We start from the raw sequence: 12265 nt of genomic DNA, 5'->3' as shown, positions 1-12265 counted from the left end.
ACCGTGTTTCGGCTAACGTAAGGTAACCATAGCTTGTAATAGTAGGCTACCGTCCTTACTGTTCAGTCTGTGCGATCTATCATCAAAATATAACGATAGCATTTTAAATAAATATTTCCAGACTAATGATCTGTCACCATGTCAGTAAACTCTAGGTGTGTGGGTGTGTGTGTTAGTACATTGTGTGTGCAGCCTCTGCTGTTTTCTTAGTCATTGCGCTATACCTGATAACTGAAATCTCGTAATTTTCCTTTCACAGTATCAGCCAGAGGTAGATGTCGACCAAGAGAGGCAGGAGCAAAGTCAGCAAACACATACAGAGCCAACCATATCAGAAGCTTTTCAGAGGCACAGAAAATACGATGCCACTGTTCCTTTTTATGACGCTAATAGTTGCTTCTCTTTATTATTATACATAGGTCTATTTATTAATTACATATTTTTTTCATATCTTGGCCGGGTACTGCAATTGAAATGCTGTACCATCATAAAAGTTGTGTGTTTGTAATTAAGCACAGTATGGTTTGTTTTAAATACTTGAAGGCTACATGCCACTGTTGTTTTATGCAATGTTCAAATGTTTTTAATAAAGGAATGTATGTTGAAGTACATGGGATTTATTGTTTTGTTTTTGTTTTTTACCGTGGTATCGAGAATTTAATCGACTACTAAATTTCTGGTATCGTGACATGCCTATTAGCTACCCCTCAATGCCTTACAAACAATTACAGGTATGGACAATATTTTTGTCTACCAAAATGTTGAAGTCCAACAATGACAGAGTTTCATCTCATCTAAGCATCTTTTGTAAAGTGTTCCATGACCAAGGTGGATTATGCCTAAAAGTCTACCTTCCCAACTCCATTCTGACCTTGGAACAGTAAAAGATCATAATGACTGTGAATGCAGACTATAATGCACATGGTGAGGAAGTACATGATGAGCACACTGGCTATCTGCATCAGTATGCCTCATCTGGATTCAAAAAAGGTCTCTCTCTACTGACAAAGAACCCCAGGCTTGATCTACTCTATCCAAACAGACCTCAATACTCCCCCCTTCACTGACAGGCAGAGCAACTTTTCCTTTCTCCTAGTGCACACCTCTGGAGTTACTGTAACAGTTATTTCTGAACACAAGTATGCACAGACCAGACTTATTCCCACTGGACAACTCTGCCAGTACTCATCAGTGGCTCCATTAGTTCTGATTGGTCCTCTGGGTTCCTGCATTTATGCCAGCCTGTTCTGGCTTCCATTTCTGTCTTCTCTGCCTTCATTTTTGACAAAAGAAGAACCAGCTTCTCCCTCTTTCCTGTCTTCCCATCCCACTATCTTTGTTTAAAAAAAAATTTAAAAAGTCCCTGAAAAGTGAAAGTCCCCCACACTCTGGCAAACTATGGCAATTCAGTATGGAACAAGAGCAGCCATTAGATCAAACGCAATTCCTGTGTAAATGCTCTCCACCTTAAAGGCTTAAATCTGACTGCTATGTTCTGACATGCAGCAGCAGATGAGGCTATGGTGAGGTGCACTGGCCAGGGAAACCAACTTTTAACCAGCCACTTACAAATCTGAGGCACCGTCTAAATGTGGGTGAAGTGCCACACTTATTTTAAATAACCAGAAGTGTAAAGATAAGGTAAACAATGGAGCCTGTGCGTGTCCTTCTGTGTAAGGGTGTCTGTCGCTCTGCCTTACGAGATGAAGCTTTGCCTTCTCCTTTTCCCTTCCTTAGTTTGCTCCCCTTTCATTTTATGTCTGCAGATAAACAATCTGCCACCTATGTCATCACCTATGGAAACATAGCAGAACATTACACTCAACCTTACTGAAAAAAATAAACAACTCCTTTACTCTCTTAACCCCGAGCACTTGCCACTCATTCATAAATTCTGAGGTCATTCCAACTGGACTTTGGTTCATAGCTGACGCAAATCTATAGCTCCGGATAATGGCCAGGGACAGGAAAACAGAAAAGCAGAAACAACAAACCTCGGGCCAATTACTACATCATAGCTGCCTTGCCAATGAAAACATGAGGAGTTAAACTCCTGGAAAATGAGGACTGATGGGCTCTGCTCCATTCAATCAGCTCTGTACGACGCCCAGGGTACTGCACTCACACACCTCTGCAGTGCAGCCCTGTTATCAATGCACCCTAAACCTCTCTGATGCCACACCCCCAGAGGAAAAACAGCAGCTTCCTTGTTCACATTCCCTACCCACTGGTTGATCAAAGCAAACAACCTAGGGAAGACAAGAGTAATGGCTCTTTTTTTAAGTGGAAGTCTGCAGACAAAGTCCTGGTTGCTGTACTGATGCAGCTAAACATCAGCATTCAGCAAGAGGCCCTATATGTAATGTAGTGGAGAGATGATAGTGTTGTTTTGGCTAGCTTTGTCTACAGCTGGTGCTAGCCTGGTTCGGGCTCTGCATGGCAACAGAGGAAGCTGATCCCATGACAGCCGTACTTACCCACAGTGTACCAGCTTGCATCGGTGAGCTTGCTGATGACAGCCTGGCTCAGCCCTCCTTCTGCACTCTTCACTTCCACTGTGGAACCCACCTGCAGGGGGGGGATATCAGAGTGTGAGGCCCATTCTGTTCAATCACCCTCACACACCCCTATGGGCAACCACCTTCTGACCTGAACTGTGCATGGACCACCCCAGAGAGGTACTGCTCGCCACCCACTCTCCTATTCCCCCAATCAATCCTGATCTAGTCAAACATCCCCGATCTTTCGTAAGAAATGCCTGTGGTGTGCTGAAAGAACATGTGAATAATTTCCACTTGGACGCATACAGGCAGTCAGTCTGTTTCACAATTATTGACATTAGTGACACTCACAAAAACATACAATACACAATCTACGACAAGGCTGAAAGTGAGGCATGACACAAGCGAGAAAGTGTAGAAATAAAATCTAAAAAGGCCACAAAGATGTTCTTTTAGTGAGCATGTGATGCAGACAGCAGATTTTATTCTGAGTAACTGCAGTTTTGCTCACCCTCTAGCAAATGCCTATGACTGTGGTCTTCATGTTCTGTCAGTGCTGAAACATCACGCAGCACATTCACTGAATATTTACGTTTTGGTAAGTATATTTATGTACACATTTATTTATTCAGAATTGATATTGTTTTAAATACTAATACTATCAATCAAACATACGTCTACAGGCAGCAGTGTTGCATACTGCTAAGACACAGGTCTCGCAACTGAAAGGTAGCTGGTTCAATTCCCCACTGGGCACTGCTGTTGTACCCTTGGACAAGGTATTTAACCAACAATGGCCTCAGTCAATACCCAGCTGTATGAATGGATAAAACTGTAACCTGTTTAAGTCACTGTGGATAACAGTGTCGGCTAAATGACAATAACAATTAAGTAATGCAATTTCAAGCTTTTTCGTAAAACATGTATTTCTAGTCCATGCAAATAAATATCCCCCCTGAGTGAAACCTAGACTGAATTCACAGTAATGTGGCCAACTGTGACTTACCTTGTTGCAAAGCACAAATGTCACCAGATATGCTGTCAGGCCTAAACCTGGCTAGCACAAGACGACTAATCTGAATTCAGCCTGCCTTCACTTTAACTACAAGCATCAAACTGAACGCATGTATTTATTAATAAGGCAGGCAGAACACAACCCGCACACCAGAATTCTTACAAAGACAATACAAAATAAATAAACACACAGTGGTCATCAACCTTATTCCAAATGGACATTAAGTAACTTATGAATCACTTAGTCTGAGGTCTGACATTATCAGCACACAATCCTTGCATTCATGTAACCCTTAAAAGTAGGCAATTACATGCTTGGAAGAGGTATTCAAATTTCATTTAATCACCAGTTTAATTTCAGATTCAGGCACGTGGTGACCCCAGACATGAGCTGGAAGATCCCTCTTACCCTCAAAGGTCCTTTGACCTGGTCATCCTGAACCACCTGGGAGGTGCTGTCTCCCTTAAGCACCACCTAGCAAGCAGAAAGACAGAGGGGAAGGGGGGAGAGGGGTTCAGTGTAGGTGAATTAATTGGGTTGCACAGCACACACGCACTGTACTTTTCAAACTGGCTGCCAAATGGCTCCTTATTGAACTCACACGTCCACATCTACACATGGCAACCCACTGGCTGCCTGCCCATGTGGGTGCATCCCTGATCCATTCACTCTACTGTTCACCACTGTATGTACACCAGGGCTGGGCAATATAGCCGTTGCGATATATCGAATAGCTATTTTTAGCGCAATAACAGCTATACCCGGTATGTGGCGTTAGGTTTTTTTTCCCGTATTTTTTCCCCGTTAGTCATACCTAATGTGCGAGCGCACCTCCAAAGTTCACTGAAATGCTTCTGGGGGAGAAAAATATCACTTGAATCTATATGTTGGTTAACTTACCTATTAGCTTTGAAAAACACATAACATAGGTTTTCACTAGGGTTGTCAAAATAACGTGTTAATTTTGATTAATTAATTATAGAAAAAATAACGCGCCAAAAAAAAAAATGAACGCAGATTAATCGCACTGTATGATGTCCCTTGACCCCATAAATGCATTTAAGCAGCATAGTGCTGTTGCTGTGATATCAACACTGAATAGATACGAGTGGTGTTTTTTCCCCCGGAAGCATTTCACATGGCCTTGGAAAACTGGAGGTGTGCTCCCACATCAGGTATGACTAAGGGGGGAAAAAATAAACCTAACGCCACATACCAGGGATAACTGTTACTGCGCTAAAAATAGCTATTCGATATATCGTGACGGCTATATCACCCAGCCCTAATGTACACACTAATCCATTCATTGTACTGTTCACCAGTGCATGTGCACACATGGACCCATTTATCCTGTTCACCACCATACACACACACACGGCTGACTCAATGCCTTCCACTTTCAATCAGCCAGGAAAGCACAGCGCACTCTAATACAACTGCCAATTTCTTTATCCTGAATGGCAAACTCAGTTGAAATTAAACCTGTTTATCTGAATGCATAATAACGCTATATGAATGGTGCTATTTTGCACCAGTCAGTTTTACGATGTATCTGATATTTAAAAACTGTACAATTAAAAGTACTCCCGACAATATTATTTGTATACCTGTACATGTCGATGGTGCACAGTGCATGCATTAGGGGGGAAAGAATGACACACAGTCTGCATTCATAAGCACCGTTTCCTTATTCTGTATCAGTGAATAGTCTTCATACTCATTGTGCATGTATGTGTGTGTACGTATGTATGTAGATACACACACACAGACAAGGGTCTGACACCATGCAACGCCCACAACTGCAGTCGCAAAGACCGGTCTTTTATTCAAGCCCATAAATGACCTCCTAGAAGATATACTCAGATAAACACGCAAGCAAAACAAACACGGAGATACACATAAGTAGCAGACACCCAACCGGAAAACAGACCTACACACCAGATCTCACAGCAGCTGCTCACCAAACATTTCTACCTGCTCCAGCTAACACCAGAACTTACTTAAATTTTATGGTTCCTTCAGCTAGTTCTTGTTAATTAAGAATGATGCAACTATCAAAAAAGATATGCAAGCAGAGCTAGTGTTCTGCAGAATTAATCAGGTGGAAAAAATAAACCAGCAGACAAAACAACTGCACAAGGATGTTTTAAACTATCATAATGCAACTGTCCCAAACTGGGGTTCCAAAAGAATAATGACAGTTAGCCCAAAAGTAGGGAACAGAACACCATCAAAGATGATCTGATTTTGATTCCTGCACTATCACTGAATTTGACTTGTAGAATGATCAGGGTATTGCGACCACAACAGGACTGTGCAGGCAGATAGCCAATGAGAAGTCAGAAAGATACAAACACATCTTAGGACCTGAAACAGTTGCAGCATGAAAACCTACCCTGGGGCAAAGAGTGGAGAGGCAGTACAGTGTTGATGTAACCTGATCTGCCAGACAGCTCTGTGGAACTGAACAGGTTTTCCTACAAAGAAGATTGCTCTACACTCTACTACTGTCATGTACTACCTCTAGTCTTACCCTTTTAGCCACACTCTTGTTGTCGTCACATGCCAGGTCAACATCCCCAATCAAAATCAGGCCAAGCCGGATTATAACACTTTCCCAGGGGACCCTCCTGAGAACAAGCAGCTACTGCCTGGTCCTGAGGACAAGCTAACTATCATACCGCTTCTGTGCAAGCATGCATTCTCCTGGGGTATGCATCTGCTGTCACAGTCCAAAATCATACATGCAATGATTAAAACCCCAATACATGATCCATGTATTTTCTTCAAACTAGATGCAAGGGTCAGAAAAAAATAAAAGCTGGATATTTACTCACTAGAGAGACACTAAAGCAAAACAAACTTTGTCTATGTATTGGCTGTATGGTCAACTTTAAGTTCCCCTGTGCCAGGTCTCAAATGATACAGTATTTCTTCTTAAGAGGCAGCACATTATTTTAGCACAAAAGAAGCATGAGGTGTGCAATTTTCGACCCAGTTTCCTACACAGGGAGTACATGATGCTTCTTGCCTCTGGTGAGAGTGTCTGTGCTAAGGGTGCGTCCTTACTTCAACAGAGTTGCATATAGATGGTCAGCTTTGAGGAAGATGTTGGGGCTCTGTCCGTACACATTCAACTGTCACCTGAGACTGGACTTTCCATGCAAAGAAAAACTGCAGCAAAGTTACCGAAGCCATCACTGTAAAGTCTACTGAGACAAGGCTGAAAAGGGTGTTCCTTTCAGAAAAAAAGGGACCACAACTGTGGTTATAAACAATACTGGCACTACTAATACCTGCAATAAGTAAAAAGTCAAAACTCTTAAGAACACTGGCTTGCATCTGAAAACAATGGAGAACATACTACATGGGTATAAAATCTAAATTATTTCAGAAAATCTTTGAGGTGTATATGTCTACAAAAAATTATTCAATTTCCAAAAATTATTTTAGTTGCATTTACAAGTGTTAGTCATGTTGACTAATTCTGCTAATTTAACCTGAATTTAGACCGTAAAAACAATGGATTCCTTACAGTATACTGTGCTAAAAAACACCACCAGAGATTCTAACACAACCCCACATTTATAAGATTAGCCACTGCTGAGCAAACTCAAAACATCTTCATTTCTCTTCAAGCCATCTGACATCATGGTATTTTTAGTCATTTTCAGTCCATCTAAGAATAGCTCCTCTGTTCACTTCAGTTCTGATTGTCTACACACTTTATTTCTCTAAGGCAAAAGTATATGGCTAACTCCCACTATCAGCTTTAAGACTGCTAGGCATCAGATCTTTGTCCACATGTTTGGACCCTTAAGAAATGGGATTCCATCCCTGGGCCAAGCCTCTAAGATGTGAGAATTGACAGTTCCCACACAACATCTACAACCAAAGGTGCATGGCGAGGCTCTCTACATTGCCAATCACAGTGATGTCTGTCACATGTAGCCAATTTTATGTGGATCACAGAAACCAAGCGTGAAAGACTACACAGCAAGGAGGCTGCAGCTTCCTTCAAGGATGCAGAGGAATGATTAAGTCATACAGACCTGTGCCCACTCCCGACTCCACATCACATCAAGCTAAGGTGTGACTCAGGGGGCGGTTTCACCCCTCATTTTCAAGTCTGTGGTCACAGAACAGCATGTGACAGGAACATTTCAAATACAGAATGGAACTGTATTCAGTGTCGCTTACAATACAGAGAGGTAAAGCCATGTTGTGTTCCATTTCAAACACAGTTTGAAGTTGGACTTTGTGTTAATCTGTGTACAACCACTTCCGGAGAAAAGTGTTCACTACTAATTGGCTGTCAACTCACTGGTAAATGTGCCATGCCTTCAGTTGTCCTAGTTTGCCAATGACTGCTTTATCATTCACTTGTAGGGTCATTTCCTCATGATTCTGTCACTGCATCATTGCAAAGTCAAAGGAAGTTCCCCCGCGCACCCTGCCAAAATGTTTTTACAGAATATTTCAGCTGTCAATATCAACCTTGGAATTAACTTGGGGCAATGTATCGCAATTATGTTTGGTAAAAAACAAGCAATGAAAGCACTTTTGTGCAAATGACAGATTCTACCTCCTCCGCACAGCATGACCTTGATACGTTAAAAGCGCAACTGGCTGCACTTTGACATCCTGCTCTCGTGCATGTTCACAACCCGAGGTGCGGTTTGGGAGGCGCTCACCTTCACTTTCACCATCCTCTTGACGGTCTTGATTTTGGCCTCGCAGAAGGCGCCTCGGTACTTGGCGCTAACATCAGTTCCCACTGTCAGGTAGGCAGGCTCGTCTGCTGCCTGAAGGGGGAAGAGCAGATGGGACCATTCAAAACTCACACCTTCCCCCCCACACTGCAAAATAAGGGAGAAAGCTACCAAATTACCTACATTCTATGCCATGTGAAATTTACATCAAACCTTTTAAGATATCTTTGACTGCATACCTTCACTGTATGCCAAACTGAATTCAGATACTCATTCCATTTTTTCTACCTTCATTATATGACAATCAATTATTCTAAATAAGTAACCATTCCAACATGATGTTCTGTTAGTGTCTACAGTAACAACTAGTACTAAAAATTATGGAGAGAGACAATGAAGTTCTGGTCCTACCCATGAGAAAAAAATGGGCCATTCATCGTTGAGAGAGAATCAGAAATATGTGAGAGCAATGCAACCCCGTCACAGGTGGCTTTTTGTACCTGCCCGTATGAGAGCGAGTCCCTAATGCATCCAAAGCCAGGACTTTGTGTCCATCACATATTCCCAGTTAGCTAACAACTTTCATACATAGGCTCACGTTCCCACGGGCCATGCCCATCCCAAACCTCTAGAAACACTGACCGTGTCAGTTGTCAGTCTTAAACAAAACGACAACTGATTGGTTCTCCTTGGCAGTGCTACAGAGATCAAATGTTACATAACTACCCTAATGAATACCTCAGGAAGAAAAAGGGATTAATGGTATTGCAACCCGCACTACATTTCGACGCCATTTGGTCTTACCTCGCAGAGAGTAGTCGCAGTATTCGAAATCGGGTAGCCAAATTTAACACGTGAGACTCGACATTACCGCTCTGTCGAAACCATTTTCTCAATGCTAAAATTGTGATGTTTTTCAAAACACCGATTCAATGCTATACAACCTGTGCCTTTAGAAGGCACTGGTAAACTTGCTAACAGCCGAGCAAGTCGTTAGCAACAACACGTGTGGTGTCGCTAGCTACTAAGTTTAGCTAGCTGGCTTGATGCTTAACTTGCAATATCTTCCCAGCTTGCTAACTATCTGTCGACATCCAGTCTCGGGGAGGCGTCGGTTATTGCCGTTTTCAAAAGAGCTGGTAAAATGACTTACCTTCATTGTAAGGGCTATTTGAGGGATTCCAGCTCGATTGATTTTGATCGCTGTAAAACAAAACTGAGAAATGAAAAAATACATTTAAATGTAAGTCAGTTTCCATCGATGTAAACACCCGGACACGGCAAAAATAGCTAAGCAGCTAACTGGGCGAGTAAGATGAAGGCATGTTCGCGAAGACAGCTACTTCTAACGCATTCTTTTCAAGCTCGGTGCAACTCTACCCCCCTCCCCTCCCCTTCGCAGATTAACAAAAATGTGTAACTAATCCTTCAAGCTTTTTGAAAAGATTTTAGCGATAGACTCGAAAGGCAGGTTTTAAATGGCAAAAGAAGTGACTCGGTGCATTGAGGATTGCTGATTACCAAGACGTTTACGAAGCCAGAGAGAAGTGGACTGCTCCTTCCCGCTTCGCTCCCCGATTGTGCCTGTGTCACGTCGCCATCATTGCTCTCCGTGCTGCACCATGTCGGGAGCTAGCAATACAATCTGCTCCGCACATACAGTGTCTACTGGTCGCCACTACGGAGGTATGCCACACGATTTCTAACGTTTAAAACTTTTAACCTGGACATCGAATAACAGGACATCAAGGGATTTAGAACAGCGGACACGCAGCTACCTAGACCGTTAGCAGAAGTGCAGCCCATTGGCTAAATATAGATAGCTAACTAGCTACCCGAAACAGTTTCTCGTTAGCAATCTCGCTAGCAGGCTATCCATGGCGATTTAAACCGCCTAGCTAGCTAGCTAGCTAGCCTTGACATAGCTAATTCTTTCCGGTATACTTCTTCTCTTGATTGTATTTCAAAACGTCGAGAAAACACATGCACGGCACGCACAGTCAAGTAGCTAAACAAAAACGATTTATTTATTTAAATATATCTACAAAAGGCGCATTTCACCGCAAAACAAGCCGACTGCTCTGTGCCATTCAATTCCTCACCCATCTTTCCATTTTCGTTCAAAATACAAAATATTTATTTGGCCGCCACCGAATAGTTCATGAAATAAAACAGTATGGCCACATTAATACATTTTGGTGACAGCAAATGATGTTTGTCAATTTCTAGAAATATTAAAACCCATACTTACATACACCTATGTGACTCTTCACCACTTGCCAGGATTGCAAAGCAATAAACGAAATAACAAGCTGTTGAGCCAAGGCAGTGTTTCTCGAAACATGATTGGCTGTAATAACAGTGGTGGTAGCTTTTATGCATTATGATTGGTTTAAAAAGACTACAAATTCTATAGGATGCAAAATCTGTGTTGGTATGATTGGTGAATATGAAAGCGGCGCTCTGAATGTAACTGTCTCATTGGTTATTTTGTGTTGGACTTCTGTACAATAAAGGCATTCAGTCTCGGAAATACGATTGGCTTTACCTCATCCGGAGTTACGTTCTTCGTTCTAGCCATTGGCTAAAAACATTCAGACACTGCCCTCCTTAATTAGCCATTGGCTCCATTATCACATTGAAACGGAACTGAATACCTCAGGTTCGATGTACGCGAGTGCGAATGCGCGAATGCATAAGAGACGGAAAAATAGCCTCCCCCCTTTCAATTGTGCGCATGTCTTGCCGAATCTTCCCTGCGCCATTTTGTTTTGACGATGATTATTTTCCATTTCGGGCAAGACACAGTGAGAACGGAGGGCGGGTTAGCTGAAGGTGGGTGTCTGTATTCGTTATTAATGCTCATTTTATGTGGTTTCATATCAGATCTGTCTATAAATTCAGGGCCAGAGGTAACAAACGGGCACAGGTGTACGTTCACCGGAGAATTGGTTTAAAAGGTAAATTATTGCGGAAAAGGTCAAATGAAGGCTGTTTGAAAAAGCAATGGCGTCTTTTATATTTCTCTCGAACGTCAGAACAGGTTAGTGATCTACGTAACCGGAAACAGGTGGGAAGTGCGTAAAAAAGTAAACAGTCAGCTGTCTTGTTTGGAATGGCATAGTAACATTGTTTAATACCCTAATGTTATATAGTTGTAGCAGCAGTTATAGTAGTTGTAAAAGTTCATATTTTATGCAGTGCACTAAAAACATGCACGTCCATGCCACGGCTAAATTCTGACGTATTAGGCAGATGGCCTTTGTATGGGATAGCCAGCTCGCTATGGCTTTGGGATTTTATTTAGGATATCCAGGAGTTATTTGATGCAGCCACCTCACAATCTGTTACCTGGCGACCTAAACAGGTCTCGAACACAGTCGCCATTGAGAAACGAGACATAACCGGAAGGTTAGGAGTTCAAATCGCGTTTGAGACCCTGCCTTGGTACCCTTAAGCAAAGTTATTAATTTATATCACTTATCTAACAGCATGTGGTCCCCCTTAAAGCAAAATGGAATTAGGATTAAATATGGATCATCACTAAGAGATTAAATCAGAACTATCAAGGTTTGTTAGTTTAATTCACTGTGAATTCAGCTATACTTACAAAAGGAAACTCGAAAAATGGGTCAAAAAATCGGACAAACTGACAAGAAGTTTCCATCTGATTGTTTGTCACAATTATGACTGCTGGCATGTTTTCGGTCCAGGCATCAAGGGACCTGCAACAGCAAAGAAGTAGATGGCTGTTTTGATTGGAAGAGAGGAGAAATAATTTGCAGCAGTGGCTGGTTTTTGAAATGTTTCAGACATTCTCTTTGTAAACCTCAAAATACATTGCCATTTCGGTGTGGGATTTTTTCATAAAGTGTTAGCCATGTTGAACAGGTTGTTTAAGTAAGTTTGTCATGGAAACATCTAAAAGCAAATCTCTCACAAGTAGATTGTAACTGTAATGATATTATTACAGGCATCTCTCCTTTCCCCCCTTCCCTGTCAGACTATTTAAATTTAACTTTAAAACTTTAAATTTG

At 41.9% G+C, this 12265-nt stretch overlaps 1 protein-coding gene across 2 annotated transcripts in view; it reads right to left on the bottom strand.

Annotated features, from left to right (window-relative positions):
• The window catches only part of arid4a (AT rich interactive domain 4A (RBP1-like)), a 42901-nt gene extending 32347 nt beyond the window's left edge, over positions 1-10554 (bottom strand). For both annotated transcript variants that reach the window (XM_036541611.1, XM_036541612.1), the window contains exons 1-5: positions 10480-10554; positions 9382-9444; positions 8211-8321; positions 3925-3990; positions 2478-2568 (exon numbers count right to left, since the gene is read on the bottom strand). In XM_036541611.1, the coding sequence (XP_036397504.1) occupies positions 2478-2568; positions 3925-3990; positions 8211-8321; positions 9382-9387 (274 nt within the window). In that variant the 5' untranslated portion in view covers positions 9388-9444; positions 10480-10554. The remainder of the gene's footprint in view (positions 1-2477; positions 2569-3924; positions 3991-8210; positions 8322-9381; positions 9445-10479) is intronic.
• Positions 10555-12265: the final 1711 nt, after the last annotated feature.

This window comes from Megalops cyprinoides, chromosome 12 (genome assembly GCF_013368585.1).
Source record: "Megalops cyprinoides isolate fMegCyp1 chromosome 12, fMegCyp1.pri, whole genome shotgun sequence".
NCBI lineage: Eukaryota > Metazoa > Chordata > Actinopteri > Elopiformes > Megalopidae > Megalops > Megalops cyprinoides.
Note: the sequence above shows the minus strand (reverse complement) of the source record. Positions and strands in the feature narration are given on the sequence as shown.